This window comes from Lemur catta, chromosome 7 (assembly GCF_020740605.2).
Source record: "Lemur catta isolate mLemCat1 chromosome 7, mLemCat1.pri, whole genome shotgun sequence".
In the NCBI taxonomy this organism is placed as follows: Eukaryota; Metazoa; Chordata; class Mammalia; order Primates; family Lemuridae; genus Lemur; species Lemur catta.
Window position 1 is genome coordinate 54743958 of NC_059134.1, and position 21413 is coordinate 54765370.

The window sequence follows — 21413 nt, forward strand, 5'->3', positions numbered from 1 at the left end:
AAAGGAATCACTTTTTAGTGGGAAGTGTGTTCTGTGACAAAAGCACTTTGTCCTTTGGTTGTTGTGTGTTTTGACAATATGGAACAACCTTCCTTTTCCTTCAGCACTTTCCAGGCAGGTATTTTCTCTTACAGATATGTGCTTTATTTTCATGAGAGTGACCTGTCCTTGCACAGGATTAATTGCACTATGATTTTTAGTTGTGGCACATATATATGAATGTGAAAAGCAAAGCATGTAATAGCTTTTTGTGGCTTCTGTTTTTTATTTGCAGCGTTCAAGCAAAATAAAGTTACCTGAGGAGAATTTCTTCAATGTTCCTGCTTTCTTAACTGTCTCAGGACAACTTCATCTAGAAGTGATGTCAGGGTACAGAATTTTCTTTTCTCGTTTGCTTTTCCCTTTTGCATTTACAGGTTATAGTTTAGATGAGAGTGAAATAGTGCTTCCCTTCTATGCCCAAGCCTAAAAATTGAAATGTCTTTATTATTAGTTCATTTGAATTTACCACAAGTACATTTACATTGACAACTTGAGAATATCCAAGCCTCTTACTTTAAAAAAAAATCACATTAATCTAGACTTTTGCTTTCAGTGATAAATGTACCCCTGAAAATATAAAGTTATGATTTTTTTCTTTTTACTAATCTTTTTTGCTTAAATTTCAAACATGTAATCAGAATTTATTTGTAATCAGTCATATTTAAGCAAGTAAAGCCACTTCATAATTCACACCTGAATCAGGTATTAGCCCATTTCATTTAAAAAAGAGATACCTGGAACAAATGGAAGAAAACATTTTTTTTTTCAATAATTGGTTTAAATAAAGAAAATCAACTCATAGCTCCATTATGAGAGGCATACAACAAATTAGCAAATCTTTCAAGTCAGATCACATGAATTGTAGCCACTGTCAGACCTCTGGAAAGTCACTATGTTCCTTGGGGCCCAATTTTCCTTTTCTTTGAAACGGGATTGGAGAAGAAGACCTTTAAAGTCCTGTCTAAATATTATGTTCTGTGATTTTGTGAGTAATTTCTTAATGCTAACTCAAGAAGTATTGAGTTTCCTTTATACATCTTCTTTTTCCCATGTAGGGATTGGGACTTAAAAAGCTTTTCAGGAAATAACTTGAATGAAAACAAGGGAATATTATGTGTTTCTCATTGTTTTTAAAATGCACAGATGGGAAAACTCAGGAAAGGTAGTAGAATCGTTCACATTCTGTGTTTGTACCTATTTTGGAAGGATGGAAAGTCAATGGTGTAATAAAGATGGTCTTGAAATTAACTTACACTTAGATTCTTTTCTGATTTATCTTTGAGGCAGGTATTATTTGATAGTTCTAATAACCAAATAATTGACAACATTATCTGAATACTGTGAAGAAAAGCTATCATAATATAACTGTGAGATTGTAGGATTTGCAGAGCTGAATGTAGGAAAGACCATGTTGGGCATGTCATGGAAAGTTCTTTATGCCTGCCAAAGTATAATTTTAAAAAATTAAAAACATGAGTCATGCAAATATAAAGTAAATGTGTGTCAAAGATTTTACTGAATTCATTAATTACTGAGGGAACAAGTAAAATAGGTAAGGCTATTTTAAAAAGCATCTGAGGAGCTCTGTATTCATAGGCAATTTAATAATTGGTGGAGTAAGATTGCTAAGTTAGTTACAAATAGGTTAATGTCCTACATACCAGTAAACCCTAAAGTTTGGAATCATATCTTCTACCTGACAGAAATTATTTGCAACTCTACTGGACAAAAAACTATAAATTAATATGTAACTTCACTTAATCTGAGATATTTAATTCAATAGTAAATAGAATAACGGAGCAAGTACATTCCCCTAAGTAAATAACCTTTGAATAGGTCTGTGTCCCCTTATTACCTTGAAAGCACATCCCCTTCTTACGGCCATTCATCTTTTGGTCTTATGTTCAAGGTTTGGGTAACCTTTCTTAGCAGCCTTTCAATGTTTATTTCTTTTATTTATAAAGTTAGAAGCAAGGTATCTTCTCCCTCGGAAGTGTAATGATATGTGAAAGGTATACATTTACCAAACATCTGTTTCTCTATTATAATACCACTAGTGTATTAAATGTGCCTCTTTCCCAGTAAAGTGTAGTGAACCAGAGAACACAGTGTGCACGGTGAAACTTCACAGATTAAATTGGTGGAATATTAGGTTTTGTGTTTTTTAGTGTATTACAAAGTATTTCTAATAATGTCAGTCAAATGTTGTTCCTAGCTTAATATGCATAGTTTTACGACTATTAATATACAGTACATAATGTTTCTGATTAATACATGATTTAATCTCTGATAAGAAATTGTTAGTCCTCTTTCCCTCAGCTTTTTTTCTTGAGTTCTATTTAACAGGCTTTTTGAAAGGCAAAAGATTTATATGCTATGAAGAGAAACCAGAGTATTAACAGACTTTTTAAAATAGAGTAAATAGCAGTTAAATTTAGAAGGTTAACATTTTCCAAAAGGATATCTATGTTGGTTTAGTGAGTTTATAGCTCCATTTTAAAGCTATTTTTTTTTTTTTTTGTTTTTAAAATATCCTCTTTTGGAATAACTTTTATTCCAAAATAAAAGTAGTGTTACTATTATACAGAAAAGTTGAAAGGAGTGCACAGTTTTGTATCTTTCCCATCCAGTTTCCCCCATTGTTAACATCTTCCATGACAATAGTACATTTGTCAAAACTAAGAACCTGATGTTAATGCATTACTATTAACTAAATTCTTGAGTTTATTTGGATTTTACCAGTTTTTCCATGAATATCTTCTTTTTCTAAGATCCAATTCAGGGTACCACATAAAACTTAATTGTCACATTTCCCCAGTCTCTTCCAGTCTGTGATAGTTTCTCAATCTTTCTTTTTCATGACCTGTAGAATGTACCCCAATCTGGGTTTGTGTGATGTTTTTCTCATGTGAGGTTATATGATACCAGAGGTGAAGTGCTCTTATCACATGATATCATGGGGAATATGGTATCCATATGGTAATGTTAACCTTCATTATTTGGATAAGGTAGTGTTTGCAAAGTTTCTCCATGTGAAAATGGACTATCTTTTTTTCTTTCCCTACTCTATTCTTTGGAAATAAGTCACTAAGTTTGGGTTCTTTCTACAAATATTATGAGTAACGTTGTTATGAACATTTGAGTAGACATTTTTCTGTGGACATATGTTTTTATTTCTCTTGAGTTACGTACCTAGCAGTGAGATTAATGGATTATATGATAACTCCATGTTTAATTGTGTGAGGAACTACTAGACTGTTTTCCATAGTGGCTGCACCATTTTACAGTCCTACCAATAATAGTGTAAAGATTCCAGTTTCTCCACATCTTTGCCAAAGCTGATTATTATCTGTCTTTTTTATTGTAGCCATTCTAGGGAGTGTAAAGCAGTTTCTCATTATGGTTTCGATTTGCATTTCCCTGAAGACTAATGATGTTGAACGTCTTTTCATGTGCCTGTTGGCCATTTGTATATTTTCTTTGGAGAAATGTCTTCTTAAATCCTTGGCTTGCTTTAAAAATTGGGTTGTCTTTTGTTATTGAATGTGAGAGTTCTCTGTATATTCTGCATACAAGTTCCTTATCAGATATATTAATATGATTTATAAATATATTTGCCCCCATTCTGTGGGTTGTCTTTTCACTTTCTTGATGTTGGCAAACTCAAATTTTTTTTTTTTTTTGAGAGAGAGGCTTACTCTGTCGCCCAGGCTAGAGTGCTGTGTTATCAGCCTAGCTCACAGCAACCTCAAACAACTGGGTTCAAGCTATCCTCCTGCCTCAGCCTCCCGAGTAGCTGGGACTACAGGCATGCGCCACCACACCAGGCTAATTTTTTGTTTCTATTTTTAGTCGCCCAGCTAATTTTTTTCTATTTTTAGTAGAAATGGGGTCTTGCTCTTGCTCAGGCTGATCTTGAACTCCTGACCTCAAGCAATCCTCCAGCCATGGTGTCCCAGAGTGCTAAGATTACAGGCATGAGTCACTGTGACCAGCTGGCAAACTCTAATGTTTATTTTCACTTTTCTGGGTTTTGAAAGTACCTCAAATGGGCACCTCACTTTGAATGCAGATAACTGCTCATCACTACCATGCATGAACCTGGAACATACACTGTCCTTTAAATACTGATTCCAGATTTGAAATTTATCTTTAATAGGTTCTAATTTATTATTACTCTGTTTCATGTACTCATATCATCAAAAAAAAGCAATATTTTTGAGAATTTTGAAATCTCATAATTTTGTTGAAGGGAGGGTGGCCATCTTTTTCTATAATTACAAAAGTATTTTTATTTTTAGATTAAACACTAATTACAATGATCAAAGTCATGATTTTCTAAATTTCTACATTATCTTTTTCCTTTCAAACACCTTTGTATCATACTTGCCGTCAGCATTTGTCTTACTAACCTTATCAAGTAAATTTTGTGTACAAATATCATAAATGGTGAAAGAATATTGCCATACATTCTTTTAGCAAAATGAGTTGATCCAGATTCTTGCATAATGAAATCCTTATTGTGAAATGAATAATTGGTTGAAAATACCATATTTCCTTTTTGTCCTTTGCAATATGTTAACACTTAACAGTTCTTATGTTTGAGAAAATTCATTTAGGTAGATTATCAGTATCTGAAGTCTCATTGTCTTTGAGATTTCATTTACACAGTCAATTTTACCATCATGATTAGAGAGTAGATTGTTGCTGTCTCTGTGCATTAATTTTCAGATATGTCTAATAACTATGAAATACCTTTATTATTTTTCTTCTCTTTTGTTATTATGAGTGAAAAATAAGATCTGAATTCTCAACTGTGTTCTCAAAAACCACAGAAACAATAACAACAATGGTGTATCTAGGCTTCTCTTATGCCTTCTTGAAAGACAACACAAGACTTGTGTATTCATATGCACATATAGAAGTAACATTCATCCCATGTGGGGCTGGTGGGAAGGGGCGGAGGGACTGGGTAAATTCACACCTACAGGGGACAGTGCATACTGTCTGGGAGTAGGCAGGCTTGTAGCTCTGACTAGGGCGGTGGAAAGGCAATTTATGTAACCAAAGCGTTTGTACCCCTTAATATTCTGAAATTAAAAAAAGCTTTGTATATTATAAATAAGAAGACTAAAGATCATATAATGGTGATAATTTGTCTCACTATTGCATTTTCTTCTTAGGCACTCATCATTTTTCCGTTTTCTTAATATTTTACTTTTTTAAGCATAATTAGGAATAATTAATGAGTGATGATGAAATCATTCCTAGGATGATGAAATAGCAAGATGCTGCAAGATAGAGGAAAAGTAAGAACACTAAAACCCAACATATATGTTAGATTCATGAAAGGATTCAATGGGCTTTATTTTCAAAAAATAACTAGACATTTTTCTGTTTTTTGTGGATATCCTGTGTAGTGGCTTAAATTGTGTCAAACGCAACCTTATTTGGAAATAGGTTATTTGCAGATATAATGAAGTTAAAATAAGGTCATATTGGATTAGGGTGGGCCCTGAATCCAAATGACTAGTATCTTTATAAGAGAAAGGAGAGGAAGATTTGTATGTGAGGACACAGAGAAGACATACACAGAGGGAAGAATGCCATGTGAAGATGGAGGCAGAGATTAAAATGATGTCAAGGATTGCTGGGAGCTCCCAGAAACTAGGAAGGGACAAGGAAGGTTTCTTCCTAGCATCTTCAGAGGGAGCATGGCCTCGCCAACACCTTGATTTCAGACTTTAGCCTCACAGCTGAGAGAATACATTTCTGTCACTTTAAGCTACCTAGTTTTTGGTAATTTGTCACAGCAGCCTTGGGAAACTAATACAACCTCTAAAAGTACGTAAGTCATGAAATATTAATTTTTATAAATAGTTAGAACTGCTCAACAAAGAAATCCAAAATTGGGTATAATGGATCCTGGCAATATACTGCAGGTTAAATTAATTGTGATTTTTCCATATAATGGATTACTATACCAGCCTTTAAGATTGAAGATAAAGCTTTACAACATGTTGTTTTTTAAAGAGTGGTTATGAAATAGGAATTAGAGTGTGATTCCAGTTTTTTAAACTGTGTTTATATATATATTCATAGGAAAAAGTCCGGAAGAATATATACCAATATTCAACTTGCAAAAAATAGCTGTTTCTGCTAATTTTTATTTCCTTCCTTCACCTTGTCTTTTTTTCAGATTTGAAAAATTAGTGTTTATTACTTTTATAATCAGAAAAAACAGTTCTTTCCATTTAGGGAGTCAGCTTGGGCTTTGGGCTGATTTCATTCTAATTTGATTGATTGGTTGGTTTGTGATTGGCATGAGCTATTCTAAACTCATTCCCTTCTTTATTTTATCAATTCAGATAATGAGCTCAGAAGCCATGAAGCATTCATACTTAGGATACTCTCATCCTGTTTTGTGGCTGTGGTGAGAATGACAACATGTAGACCTGAGTTAAACTGGAATACTCTTTACAACTGAGTGTGAAACTGTCTTCTCATCTGCTTATAGGACTTTTTCATTCTTCATCCACTTGATACTTAGATACTTATCTAAACTTTGTTCATTTATACTCATTTGATTTTCAAGATCTTTTTGATTATGATTCATGCCATGCACCTCTGTGTTTCTAATGCTATTTGCTATATACCATTAGACTGCTTTTTCCATATCTGCCCGTTCCTAAAGGCTCAACTGAAATATTATGACTTCCTCCTTGACTCCCTCCCTGTTTTTCTCCCAATCTAATTTTTTTTCTGTTCCTTTATACTACTCAGCCATTTCATGTCCTAAAGAAAACAAGTTTAGGCCAGGTGTGGTTACTTATGCCTGTAATCCCAGCACTTTGGGGAAGCTGAGGTGGGAGGATCACTTGAGGCCAGGAGTTCGAGACCAGCATCAGCAACATAGTAGGAGCCATCTCTACCAAAAAATAAAAAATTAGCTTGGTGTGGTGGCACACACCTGTATTCCCAGCTACTCAGGAGTCTAAGGCAGAGGACAATTGCTTGAGCCCTGGAGTTTGAGGTTGCAGTGAGCTATGATGACTGCACTCTAGCCTGGGCAACAGAGCGAAATCCTGTCTCAAGAAAAAAAAAAAAGTTCTTAACATTTAGCCAATTTGTAGTTCTCTTCATAAATGTCTTTCTCAAGGATTATAATCCCTTAAGGACATGTCTTAGCTCTGTGTCCTTATAATTCCTGGCAAGTAGTAGATACTCAGTTTATTGTTAAATTGAATTTTAAAGCATGAATTCTCATTGTTTTAAAATGTTCCTCTACTGTTTGTATAGTCATCTTGTGTATATCTGAGGAGGATTGGTTCCAAGACCCCTGTGGATACCAAAATCTGCAGATGCTCAAGTATTTGCATAAAACCTATGTGTATCCTCCCAGATACTTTAAATCATCTCTAGATTATTTATAATACTAAAAGAATGTAAATGTTATATAAATAGTTGTTGTGCTGTGTTTTTCAACTTTGTATTTTTTTAATTGTTGCATTGTTATTTTTTGTTTCTTTTCTTGAATACTTTCAATCTGTGGTTGGCTGAATCTGCAGATGGAGAGGACTGACTGTACTATAGTGTTGAGCCTACAATAGGACTTAAGTATATGTTAATCCTTTTACTGTGTTTCATAGAAATGATATCACCATGAAACCTGAGATATTTATTGAGATTGCTTCCTGAATGTGTGTGAATGACGATGAATATACTTCTTTTAGTGTATTGTTTATGTTAAAAGTTAACCCCATGTAGATAGAAATATGAATTAACAGACTATGTAAAAATGACTCGGGAGCTTCATTCATTATCACCTTGCCAGTCTCATTTTTTGTGTAATATTGCCAGAGGACAAGCATTTCAAGCAGATCAATCAGCAAGTGCAGAGGCTTGAAATATTGTCGGAATATTTATCTTGCTTGGGTTCAAATACAGAGAATGGGAATATTTGAGTTAACCAGAGGTTGGAATTATTTAATACTTAGTGAGTTTGATAGAAGTAGATAGGTTCAGAAGGTTATAATGATGGACAAAGGAATCTGTGCTAGGTAAGAAAATGGGAGTACAGGTTGATAAATAGAAAAAGTGGTAGACATAAAGAATTGGAGGTCTTAATAGAGAATTGTTGGTGTGGAAGTACTATAATAAAAACCTGGATGAATTTGACATGATTGATAAATGGTATTATAAAATTTATATCAAACATGGATTCTCTGCTCAGCTCTCCACCTATTAACTGAAGTGCCAGTGTGTTTTCCAGTTGAATTACATGCACCTCAAACTCAACACGTTCAAAACTAAATTCATCATCTTATTCCCTAAATCTGTTTTTCCTCCTGAATTCCATATCTTAGGAAATGGTACTTCCAACCTTCCAGTTTGTCAAACCAGATATATGGAAGTCATTCCAAATTCTTTTTCCATACCCTTTGCATCAGTCATTTGCTTCAACTTCCCTTTGCTTCAGCTATCCTAAACTGCTTATAGTATTCTAAGCACCTCATCCTGTTTCACGTGTTTGTATTGCTTTGCATATGCTGTTTTTCTGGCTGGAATGTGCTTTCCCTATCCCTTTGTCTATCTAACTCCTGCCCATTAGTCTAAACCAGCTTTAAAAAAGAAAGAAAGAAAGGAAGATCACCACCACCTCTTTGTTTCAGTGCCCTTTTCTATGCTCATGTTGCTTTGTGCTTACCTATTTTGTAACACTGGAGTCATTGATTTATTTCTCTGTAGCTTAGACTATGAGCTTTAAATTTAGGGAGTCTTATTTTATAACTATTAATACAGAATAAAGACAAGTACCTACTGGAAAAGGGTTTCTATCAGTTCTATTTATCAAAAATATTGAAATTGTCTATTTATTAATATAACCTAATATAAACTTACCTTCCCATTAGACTGTAAATTCTTCAATCTGTATCTTGTTTTCTCTTTTTCATCTTAGGTTCTGTTACTACCACATAGCCTGATCAATGGCTCAAAAATCAGTCTCAGTCCAGTTCAACATTTACTGAGAACCAACTGTGTGCCAAGCACTAGGCTAGGTTGTGGGTTACAAAACTAAACAAGACAGATATGATTTCAACCCTTCACGACTATTTAGAATCTAATGAGCAAAATGGGCATTAGAAAAAGAAATTAGCCAAGATGGGAGGATTGCTTGAGGCCAGGAGTTCAAGACCAACCTGGGCAACAAGAGACCCTATCTGTACCAAAAAAAAAAAAAAGTAGCTGGCTTGGTGGTGCACACCCAGCTACTCCAGAGGCTGAGGTGGGAGGATCACTTGAGCCCAGTCTGGGCAACAGAGCAGGACCCTGTCTTTTAAGAAAAAAAGAAGAAAAAGAAATTAGAAATGTGATAGCTGTTGTAGAAAAGATTGTCCTAAGGACAAGAAGAGCGTAAATCAAGGGAATTTCACTTTGTCTAGGTTGAATTGACTTTAGAGGTAACTTTATCTGTAGAAGTGAACTTTTAAATGTCATTCATATTTAATGACCACTAGCTGTTATATTTGCAGTGGATTCTATCACTTTTATATTCTTGAAACAACAGAATTCCGTTTAATGCAACTTTTTGTCTATTATAATAGAGCATTTTATGGTGTATAATTTTTTTAGTTATCCTAGTGTATGTTATCTGTATTTGGCTCTGGAATATCTTTTGGTACTTTTATGTCATGTTTGATATATTATCCTTGAACAAATTGTATTCAGCCAAATCATCAAAAGCTAGAAAACTATGTAACTTTTCTGTCATGTACCTTTATCAACTTTCAGATATTTAGAATCTTTTATAAAGCTTCATGTAAAAAAGTGTGACTTTGTATCCTTTCTGACTTTAGGAGAACAACCAGGATAATGAAGGATCTGGTCATCATTGCCTAAAAAAAATGGTTGAAAATACTGGACATATTTAGTATAGGGAAGACAAAGGGAAGACATGATTTGACAGTTGTTGAAATCTATTTGGTGGGTTTCTGTGAGAGCCTTGTATACAGATGAATAAATTTTTTTAAGAACAACTTTATTGAGATGTAATTCACATACCATAAAATTCACCCTTTAAAAGTATACAATTCAGTATTTTTACTATGTTTACAAAGTTGTGCAGCCATCACCATTATCTAATTTTATAACATTTTTATCACTCCAGAAAGAAACCCCATACCCATTAGCAGTCACTCTCCATTGTGCCCTACCCTAGCCCCTGGCAGACACTACTGAATCAGAAACACTGAGAGTGGGATCCACAGCCTCTATCATAACAAACCCTCCAGGTGGTGCTAATGCTGAGACCACTGCTTTAAAGAAAGACTTTCTTTCTTTCCTTTTTTTTTTTTTCTGAGACAGAGTCTCACTCTGGCTAGAGTGTAATGTTATCCTCATAGCTCACTGTAACCTCAAACTCCTGGGCTCAAGCGATCCTCCTGTCTCAGCCTCCCAAGTAGCTGGGATTGCAGGCAGGTGCCACGACACCTGGCGAGATACTGGCCTCCATCTGTGGCCATGTTGGTCATCACTCAGCCATCTGTGTTCTGTCCTTCAAAAACTTGAGATTTCTTGTCCACTGAAGGCCACCTTCCTGTTTCTTCCTTTTAATTTTTTTGTTATCATTTTAAGGCCTCGAGGAGTGAATATAAATATCTGCTAAATTTATCATTCTAACTTCATTTCTACTGGCTTGAATGGTATTAATTTGCTTTCCTTTAATTGATGTTTAAGCTATGAATTATTCATGTAATGATTTAATGTCTTTGTCTAATATGTTGACTCTGCAGTGTCTGCATACTGCCCTTGAAAGTCTACATACTGGTTTCTCTACCCATTTCTAGTGTGGAATTCCTTTGTGGAGGGAATACCAACCTGCCTTTTCTCCACTTCAAGTGTTTGGGAGAGTAGCTCCACTGTTCTGTTATCTAGTTCACTGAGATTTGGCTAAGCAGGAAAAGTATCTAAAAAATTGATTGCCTTTATAATAAGCAAGTTTTGTGTGAGTTGTCTTTAAAAAAAATTGCCAGTCCTTTGAGTAATTATTGAAATAGTATTCATTGTGCATCAAATGCAATGCCTGTTGGTGCTCTCTAAAAGTAAATACAGGTTACTATAGTGAGACATCAAATTAATCCTGACTAATTAGCCCAATATGGACAGTAATTGGAGTTACAAAAAGCAAAACTGAGATTGTTACTTCTTTCAATTACTGCATAATGTTGTCCAAATTCTATTTTGCTCAAGTGGCTTTAATTACTTTTTTTTTTTTTTTTTGGTGAGATGTTGTCTTCTTATGTTGCTCAGGCTGTAGTATGTGCAATGGCTGTTCACAGATGTGATCAGAGTGCACTACGGCCCTGAACTCCTGGACTAAGGTGATCCTCCTGCATCAGCCTCCTGAGTAGCTTTAATTACTTTTTTAGGAGAAGGAAAAAAAATCTGTTTTGCATATTTGCAGGATTTGGTTGGGTTGAGAACAGAGAATTTTTGTTATTTGACATTTTTTTCTAGCATGTTTTTTTCTTCTAAAAATAACTATGGATATTTATTCAGCAATAATGTTAGTGTTCGCCCAAATGGTATGTAACTGTGTTGGACACCGAGGATGTCAAAAATATGAGATAGCCCCATTGATGGGCATATGAGAGTTACCAGTGCTGTTGTAGAGTGAGGCAGCTACTGAGATAATGTTATCCCTGCCAAAAAAGTACAGATCTTTTCCAAATTAATGGTTCTGTTAGTTGAAGTAGAGGCAGTAAGAGACAAATTGGAATTCTGGCTTCTTTACATACTAGTTTCATAAGCTTAATGTCTCAGCCTCCACTTTCTAATCTATAAAAAAAAATTATGATGGGCCACTTTGTATAGTGAGCTATGATTGTGCCACTGCACTCCAGCCTGAGTGACAGAGCAAGACTCTGTCTCTAAAAAATAAGTAAATAAATGGCCACCTTGAAAAGCAGTTGTGAAAATTAGGTACCATGTAAAGCCCAGTGTTTATCACACTATAGGCACTGAAATGTTAGGTAATGATGAATCTAGAACCATGTTCTAGATTCTTTTGTTCTTTGAAGTAGATCATTGCTGTGCCCCTTCTGGGTTTCCCGGAATCTGACACTTCTTAATCCCCTTTGGAATCAGTATCCTTCCACTACCCCCAGCCCTAGGCAACCACTGATCTGCTTTCTGTCACCACAGATTAGATTTTCCTTTTCTAGAATTTCATATGAGTGGAATCATACGTATTTATTCTTTTTGTTTCTGGTTTCTTTCACTCAGCATAATACTTTGTGATTTATTCTATACTTTGTTCCTTTTTTTCCTGAATATTATCCTATTGAATGGATATACCATGATTTGTTAACCTTTTTTTTTTTTTTTTTTTTGCTACAAGGTCTCACTCTGCCACTCACACTGGAGTGCGGTGGCACAATCAAAGCTCACTACAGCCTCAAACACCTGGGCTCAAATGATCTTCCTGCCTCAGCTCCCCAAGTAGCTGGGACTACAGGTGTATACCACCACACCGAGAAAATTTTTTTTTCTCTTTCTTTCTTTCTTTCTTTTTTTTTTAGAGCTGTGGTCTCATTTTGTTGCTCAGGCTGGTCTCCTGCCTCAGCCTCCCAAAGTGCTGGGATTACAGATATGAGCCACTGTACCCAGCCCCATTCATATTTTTTTTGCATTTGCTTTTATTGTGATAAGCTACAAATAACAAAATTCAGCATTTTAACCATTTTTAAATGTACGATTCAGTGACATTAAGTACACTGACGATGTTATACATCCAACACCACACACACAAATTTTTAATGAATATGTATTCACTGTTTATTTATTTGAATAGGTAACACATACACATGAAAAAATTTCAGTCATTACAAGAGTATTCTGTATATGTCTGTTAGATCTAGTTGTTTTATTGTGTTAAGTCCTCTGTTTCTTTATTTATCTTCTGTCTGGTTCTATCCATTATTGAGAAGGAGGTATTGAAGTTCTCCAGCTGTTCTGTAGAATTGTTTTCTCCCTTCAGTTCTGTCAGTTTTTGCTTTATATATTTGTCATTAGATGTGTAAATGTTTATAATTGTTATATCTTCTTATATTGAGCCTTTTATTAATATATAATATCCTTCTTTGTCTCTTTTAATCTTTTTGGATTTAAAGTCTATTTTGTCTGATATTAGTATGACCATTCCTACTCTTCTTTTGGTTGTTATTTTTATGGAAAATTTTTTCCATGCTTTCACTTTCAATCTGTTTGTGTCTTTATATCTAAAATTAGTCTTTTGAGGACAGCATATAGTTGGGTCATGCTTTTTTTAAATCCATTTTGCCAATCTGTCTTTGATTGCAGAGTTTAATCAATTTACATTGAAAGTAATTATTGATAAGGAGGGACTTCTGTCATTTTGCTATTTGTTTTCTATATGCCATATGGCTTTCTTGTCCCTCATTTCTTGCATTACTGTCGTCTTTTGTGTTTAGCTGATTTTTTGTAGTGAAACATTTAAATTCGTTCTTCATTTCCTTTTATATATATTCTGTAGCTATTTTCTTCTGTGGTTACCACGGAGATTACACTTAACATCCTAATATTATAACACTCTAATTTGAATTTATACCAACTTAACATCAATAATGTACAAAAACTCTCCTCCTTCAACAGCTTCATCTCTTCTACTTTGAGTTGCTGATGTCACAAAATTACATCTTTATACATTGTGTGCCCCCAAACATAAACTAATAATTCTTTGAAATGGATTAACCTCTTATATTATGTAGAAAACAGAATGTGGAGTTACCAACCAGAGTTGCCATATTACTAGCTTTTACGCTAATAAGTATTTATGTATTTATTTTTGAGATAGGGTCTCACTCTATCACCCAGGCTAGAGTACAGTGGCATGATCATAGCTCACTGCAGCCTCCAACTCCAGGGCTCAAGCAATCCTCCTGCCTCAGCTTCCTGAGTAGTCGGGACTACAGGTGTGTACCACCATGCCCAGCTAATTTTTAAATTTTTTGTAAGAGGGGGTGTCTTACTATGTTGCCCAGGCTAGACTTGAACTGCTGGGCTCAAGCAGTCCTTCCACCTCAGCCTCCCAAAATGCTGGCATTACAGGCATGAGCCACCGTGCCTGACCTGTTCATGAGTTTTTTATCCTATCCAAAAGATTAAAAAGATTTTCTCCCATGTTTTTTTCTAGGAATTTTATAATCTTAGCTGGTACACTTATTATAAGCTAGTATATTTATAATCATAGCTTTGTACATTGTCAGTGACCTCCCGTACTGGGGTGTAAGCTTTTGGAAGGTAAAGGCCATGCTTCATTTACCTCTGTATTCACAGTGATTAGTATTCTTTTTTTTTTTTTTTTGAGACAGAGTCTCGCTGTGTTGCCCGGGCTAGAGTGAGTGCCGTGGCGTCAGCCTAGCTCACAGCAACCTCAAACTCCTGGGCTTCAGCCTCCCCAGTAGCTGGGACTACAGGCATGCGCCACCATGCCCGGCTAATTTTTTCTATATGTATATTTTAGTTGACCAGATAATTTCTTTCTATTTTTAATAGAGACGGGGTCTCGCTCTTGCTGAGGCTGGTCCTGAGCTCCTGACCTCGAGCAATCCACCCGCCTCGGCCTCCCAGAGTGCTAGGATTACAGGCGTGAGCCACCGCGCCCGGCGTCACAGTGATTAGTATTCTAATAAGTATTTGTTGAATGAAGAAATCCATCAATATGACTTCATGGTAGATAGATAATAATGATTGTAAGATACAACCTATAACTCCTAGGCTGCTATATCTCTTACTTCTTGGCAGCTGTAATCTGTGAGGTTGAATTACTTCTGTACTTTTGACTTGGTTCATCAATATATTTTAGGTGGGGGGAAAATCAGTTAAATTAAAAAAAACATAAAATACATTTAAAAACTAGGAATAATATACTATTGAAAAAGTATCCTTATTTGAAAATGGCATTTTATTTTACATTTTTGTGTAGTGAGTGTGAATTCCTGTTTGTATGAATTCAGAAAATTTAGTGTTTTTTTAAAAAAAACAAAAATTGAAAAATATACCTGTGAACTATGTGTATGAATTACACAAGCCAATGAAACATTTATGTTAGGTCATTAAATATAAAATGTCTGTTTTCAAATAAAAAGTTTAGTTCATTATATCTCAAACAAGAAGCAGTACAATTAAAGTATGTGCCTAAACTGTCTACACAGTTTTGCCATCTTAACAGTAGCTTGTTATGCTAGCAGTGAAGAACCCTAGAGAGCGAGTAGCAATGAAATCACAAAAGGCATTTTCCACAGCTTGTTGAGAAAGAATATTTTTCCTTGCAAGAAGTGGCCCAAAGCCTGGAAGAAGTGTTAGTTGATGCAGGGTGTGGTGAATACAGTAGATGACAGTTTCTAAGTCCAGCTTTTATAGTTTGAGGACCGTTATTTGTGCAACATGTGACCCAGCATTGTCTTGCAAGAGGATTGGCCTGTCTCTATTGACCAGTCTCAGCTGCTTAATCACAATCATTCTCATCATTTTGTCCAATTGGTTGCAGTAGTATCAATTGTCTACTGCTGTAATTGATTAACCAGGTTTCATGAAGCTGCAGTGGATAATACCAGTGCTGGAACACCAGACAACATTAGCTTTTGATGAATATTTGGTTTTGGACTGTGTTTGGGCACTTCATCTTTATCTACCCATTGTGCCGAATGCTTGCAATTGTCAAAAAAATCCATTTTTCATCACATATAACAATATGGTGTAGAAATGGTGCACCTTTATGTTGTGACAACAAAGAAAGGCAAGCTTCAAGTGTGCCCGTTTTAATTCATGCAGGACCCATCTATCCAGCTTCTTTACCTTGCTGATTTGTTTCAAATGGTCCAATATTGTTGGAATAGTAAGGTCAAATCTTGAGGTTGAGATGGATTCACTTCCACTACAGCTATCAGTTCATCATTATACACCTTGATCTCAGGTCACCCATGTGGCTCCTTTTCAAGATTAAAATCACCAGAATGGAACTTCTGGAACCATTGACGTACTGTACATTCATTAGCCACATCCTTCCAAACACTTCACTGATATTTTGAGCTGTCTAGGCAGCATTGGTTCCATGACAGAACTGATATTCAAAAATAACATGAGTTTTTGACTTATCCATGGTTTCACAAAAACTGCTCTGAAACATTGGAAAGGTAATCACAAGCCAAAAACCATGTCTTTGAAAGACTTAGGATGTACCTTCACAGTAAAAATAAAACCAGCAGGGTTAAAGTGAAAATGTCAGAAATATCAGCTGTCAAACTTAGTACTTAAGGAAATAGGACATTTCATTCTAAATGACCTAAATATATATTTTACTTCACTGAAACCAACTGGCAGCTTTAGTGCAGAGCTAGGATATCCAAACAAGGATACTTTAACGCATGAAAGGGAGCGCTAGTAACAATTACTCTGTAGCAGTCGGCATAAAGTGAGTTTTTCCTGGGCAAACCCTACCTATGGTCACCCTATAGTTATTGAATAGGAACAAACTACATTTCTGCCTTCACTGGTGCTGTATTTGTTTGTTAATAGAAATGCCTCGTAGGCTCTAAAAGACATGTGGTAAAAAAGATTGTAGAGAACAAATTTTTCTTTTCTTTTCTTTTCTTTTTTACAGAAAATAAAAAGCAATTCCATCTTTGTTCCTTTAAAAGAAATTGCTAATAAAGAAACTCAGCCATGGTTTTGCTTTCCTCTTACCAGTAAAAGCTGATAACAAATAAGCTTAGTTACATGTATTGGTTGATAGTCACATTATTTTTATTTACTTTGATGTCAACCCCTCCTTTCTCTCCCATGATAAAATGAAAAAATAAAACTAGTGTTTTGCCACTTGAAACAGGTGCATGGGACAGATAAATAGATGTGTCACATAAATCTCTGTAGTTTGGAGAACATGCAGAACCCAGGCCAGCCTTTAAGAGGCAGAGTTAGCATGTGAATTATGATAGAGATCAGGAGATAGAAGCCTGTTTTTTGTTTCTGGAACATCATTTAGTGACTTTTCCTTAATTTCTTCAAATGAGTAATTACTCTGGGCTTTCCTCCTGCTTCTCCTTTAGGATAGTATAGTATGAGATTTAGTGAAAAAATTGAACTTTAGGCAAACAGGATTTTAGGGACTACTGTATAAAGAGTTATCTCAAAAATTTTCTTGCATACCTTTCTTAGCCAAAATACGTGTTTGATTTGCTAATACTGGTATTTCCCATATAGCTGTGGAGGGTTAAGTGTAACTTGGGAATTTGAAGATAACTGTCAAAATAGTTCAGCCCAGAGTCTCTCTATGTTTTATATAGGTCATCCCATGATCCATATCGTTAGGAATGTTTGCTTTTAGTGTTCATGTAGCTGAAGTGGCCTGGAATGGCAGAGCATAGCTCTTCCTCTTCCTTTTCCTACTCTATCTTTTCTTCCTTCTTCAATTTAGGGAAAATGAATAAGGATTTTTCATACATTATTTCTTTGGACTAAGTGCTCCTTTAAAAGCATTTGCTCCTGTTGCTAGTCTGTGGTGGTCCCTTTGTGCTTTTGTGTTCATAAAGCAAGCTCTGTTTGATTTGAGGTTGTGAAGAATATTAGAAGGCCGTTCATGGTGGCACGCAGCTATAATTCTAGCACTCTGAGGGGCTGAGGCAGGAGGATCACTTGAGGTCAGGAGTTTGAGACCAGCCTAAGCAAGAGCGAGACCCTGTTTCTACAAAAAGTAGAAAAATCAGCTGGGTGTGGTGGCATGTGCCTCTCTAGTCCAGCTACTTGGGAGGCTGAGGAAGGAGGATCACTTAAGCCCAGGAGTTTGAGGTTGCAGTGAACTATGATGATGCCACTGCACTCTAGCCGGGGCCACAGAGCGATACTCTGTCTAAAAAAAATATATATATATATATATATTTTTTTTTTTTTTTCATTCCTAGTCTGCAGGCCTTATGCAATTAGTACCCTTTTATGAAATAATACCTTTTCTATCAATTATTTTTGCCTTTTATTTTCAATCATAATTGGGAATTAGAAGGTCTAGATCAGTGGTTCTCAACTCTACATTAGAATGTCTCAGGAGCCTTTTAAAACATATAGATGCTTCAGCTTCCCCTTACCCCCAGAAAATTGGATTTAATTGATCTGGGACCAGGATTGGGCATCAGGATTGTTTTTTTTAAGTGCCATATGTTATTCTGTTATGCAGGCAAGGTTGCAAACCACTATAGATCAGCGTTTCTTAAAATGTAATCCTTGGACCAGCAGCATCAGTATCACCTGGGAACATATAGAAATACAGACTCTCAGGCCTACCTAGATCTGCTGAAGCAGAAATTCTGTGAGTGGGGCCCACCAATCTGTGTTTTAACAAGCCACAGGTGATTCTAATGCATGCCCAAGTTTGAGAATCACAGCTCTAGATCATCTAGGCATTTGTAACAAATCCTCCTTTTATTTAAGTCTAACCTTGTAGGCACCATGATGCTCTAGTATGGCTCTGGACCTGAAAGTAGCTAACTCAAGCCTGAGCCTGAGCAAAAGTGGCTATAGCCAAAAAGAGCTATCACGTATATCAGATGTGTTGCTATTTTTGGTATCCTAAAATGGAATGAAAATGTGTCCCGATTGACCATTAGTACTTGCAAATGACTATCCCTTTCCACTCAGAAGGGGCTGTAGTTGGAGGAAAGAATAAGAAAAAGAAGAGCTGTAATGGTAGGAAATGGCAATCACAGAGACAGCAAGTTACTGATGACGGAAGAAAAGCAAACGAGGAACAGCCCCCAAGAATGGAATAACCATGATGTACAGAGGGATAAAAACCACCCAGATGATGGTGACGTTGAAGATACAAAACTTTTCTTTGGAACATGTGGCAGTGTTTTGTTGGGTTATGAGACCATTGATCATCTGTGCTGTACTTATTAGTTTTTAAGAGTGCACACTTGCAGCAGAGTAGAAAGTGGACTGTGGACTCAGACTGCTTTTGTTAAAGCCAGTTTTGGTATGATACTCTGGACTAGTTACTAACTTGTCTAAGCCTCAGTTTCTTCCATTGTAAAATGGAGTGAAATCACTTCCCTTATGGAATAGCAAGGATAAAATAAAGCTTGTGTAAAGTGCCTAATAGACAATTAGTCTCAGTAAACTTTTTTTAATGTCTTGTGATAAAATACACATCACAAAATTTGCAATTAGTGATGTTGTACAACCAATATCACTATCTATTTCCAGAACATTTTCATCACACCGAAAGGCAACCCCATATTCATAAAGTGATTGTTCTCCATTATGGACTGAATTGTGTCTGCCCCCAAAGTCATATGTTGATGTCCTAACCCAGCATAGTGGGTTAATGAAGGTAGTGCCTTTAAGGAGGTAATTAAGGTTATATGAGGCCATAAGTATGGGGCCCTAATCCAGTAGGACTGGTGTCCCTATAAGAAAAAGATATACCAGGGTGTATATGCAGAGAGGAAAGGCCGTGTGAGGACAGCCTTCAGCAAGCCAGTAAGAGAGACCCCACCAGAAACCATCCCTGCCAGCACCTTGATGTTGGATTTTCCACCTCCAGAACTGTAGGAAAATCAATTTCTGTTCAAGCCACCCAGTCTGTGGTGTTCTGTTATGGCAGCCCATGCCCACTAATGTATTTCTCATTCCCCACCCCACCCCACTCCACCCCCCTCTCCTGCCAACCACTCTTCTGCTTTCTGTCTTTATGGATTTGCCTATCCTAGATATTTCAAATAAATGGAGTCATATCATAGGTAGCTTTTTGTGTCTAGCTTCTTACCCCAATATTTTCAAGGTTCATCCATATTATAGGATGTATCAGTATTTACTTCTTTTTATGGCTAAATAATATTCCACTGTATGAATATACCACATTTTATTTTATCCATTCATTCATAGCATGTGTTATTTCTGCTTTTTGGCTATTATGTATAATACCACTATGAACATTCATGTACAGAGTTTTGTTTAAACACTTGTTTTTATTTCTCTGGGGTATATATCCAGGAGTGAATTGTTGGGCCATTCTATGTTAAAGTTACTGAAGAACCACCAAACTATTTTCAGTAGCAATTATATAATTTCACATTCCCATCAACAGCGTACAAGGAGTTTCTCCATGTCCTTACAAACATTTGTTATTTTTCATTTTTTAAATTATAGCTATCAAGAAACTTTTAAAAAGTATATTAATTAGAGGTCTAAACTTTCTTTAGGGCAGTAGTTCTTAATCAGGGATTCATATCATAATTATTTGTGGAACTTTTAAACATATCCATAGCCAGGAACCTTCCTAGACTTTCTGAATGGAAGTCTCCAGAGGTGGGGCCCTGAATTAATACCCCTCATTTAGTATCATTGCCTAAGTTAGTAGTTTCTCAAAGTATGGTCTGGATATCTTTGGGGCTGCCTGAGATCCTTTCAGGGGAATCCTTGAGGGTAAAAAAAAACTATTTTCATAATAACACTAAGACAGTATTTGTCTTTTTCATTCTCATTCTCTCAAGAGTATACAGTGGGGTTTTCTAGTATTCATGACATGTGATAGTGCAATAGATTGAATGTAGAAGGGGATATGAGAATCCACTGCCTTCTGTCAAGCTAGACATTAAAGAGACAACAATGTAAAGCAGTGCCATCCTCTTACAATTTTTTTTTTGTTTTGGAAAAAAATTATTTTTCATAAAAATATATTCTTAATGCCATATAATGGGTTTGTCATTGTTTTTAAGTGAATTAATTTTTAATTTCTCAGTTTTAATGGTAAATATTGGTAGGTATAACCTAGATAAAATTTCCTTGAGAGTTGTAATAATTAAAAGTATGAAAGGGTCTTAAGATCAAGCAAATGAGAACTGTAGACCTATGGAAAGGAAGGAGACAAAAAATAACTATTATCCATTTTTTGAACACTTATCATGCAGTTTGAATTAGGTTAAACTTTTGACATATTTTGTTTTATTTCATCTTTATAGTAACCCCATGACATATGTACACTTAACCCCATTTCATATGGGGAAATTTAGTCTTAAGAGAACTTAGCTCATAAACAGAGGGGCTAGGATTTCAATTTAGGATTTTAGACCACGTGCTGTTAATCACTACCATAACCTTTAAAAAGTAAGAGTAATCTGTATAAGATTTGAGCCTGGAAAGTTGTTGATGGTTCAATGCCATAATGACTGACTCATCTACGTCTATAGTATCAAGCCTCTAAAAAGGTAGACCTAAATAACACTGAAACATCATGTGGTATATGCACCTAAATTAAAGTACTTAATATTGTTCTCTTTATTGATCCTCAGAACAAG

General features: G+C 35.6%; 1 protein-coding gene across 5 annotated transcripts in view; it reads left to right on the forward strand.

Annotated features, from left to right (window-relative positions):
- The window catches only part of NARS2 (asparaginyl-tRNA synthetase 2, mitochondrial), a 116397-nt gene that overhangs the window by 41928 nt on the left and 53056 nt on the right, over window positions 1-21413 (forward strand). For 4 of the 5 annotated variants that reach the window (XM_045557256.1, XM_045557259.1, XM_045557258.1 and 1 more), the window contains exon 6: window positions 275-369. The exons of the other annotated variant lie outside the window; for it this stretch is intronic. In XM_045557256.1, the coding sequence (XP_045413212.1) occupies window positions 275-369 (95 nt within the window). The remainder of the gene's footprint in view (window positions 1-274; window positions 370-21413) is intronic. 5 annotated transcript variants of the gene reach the window in all.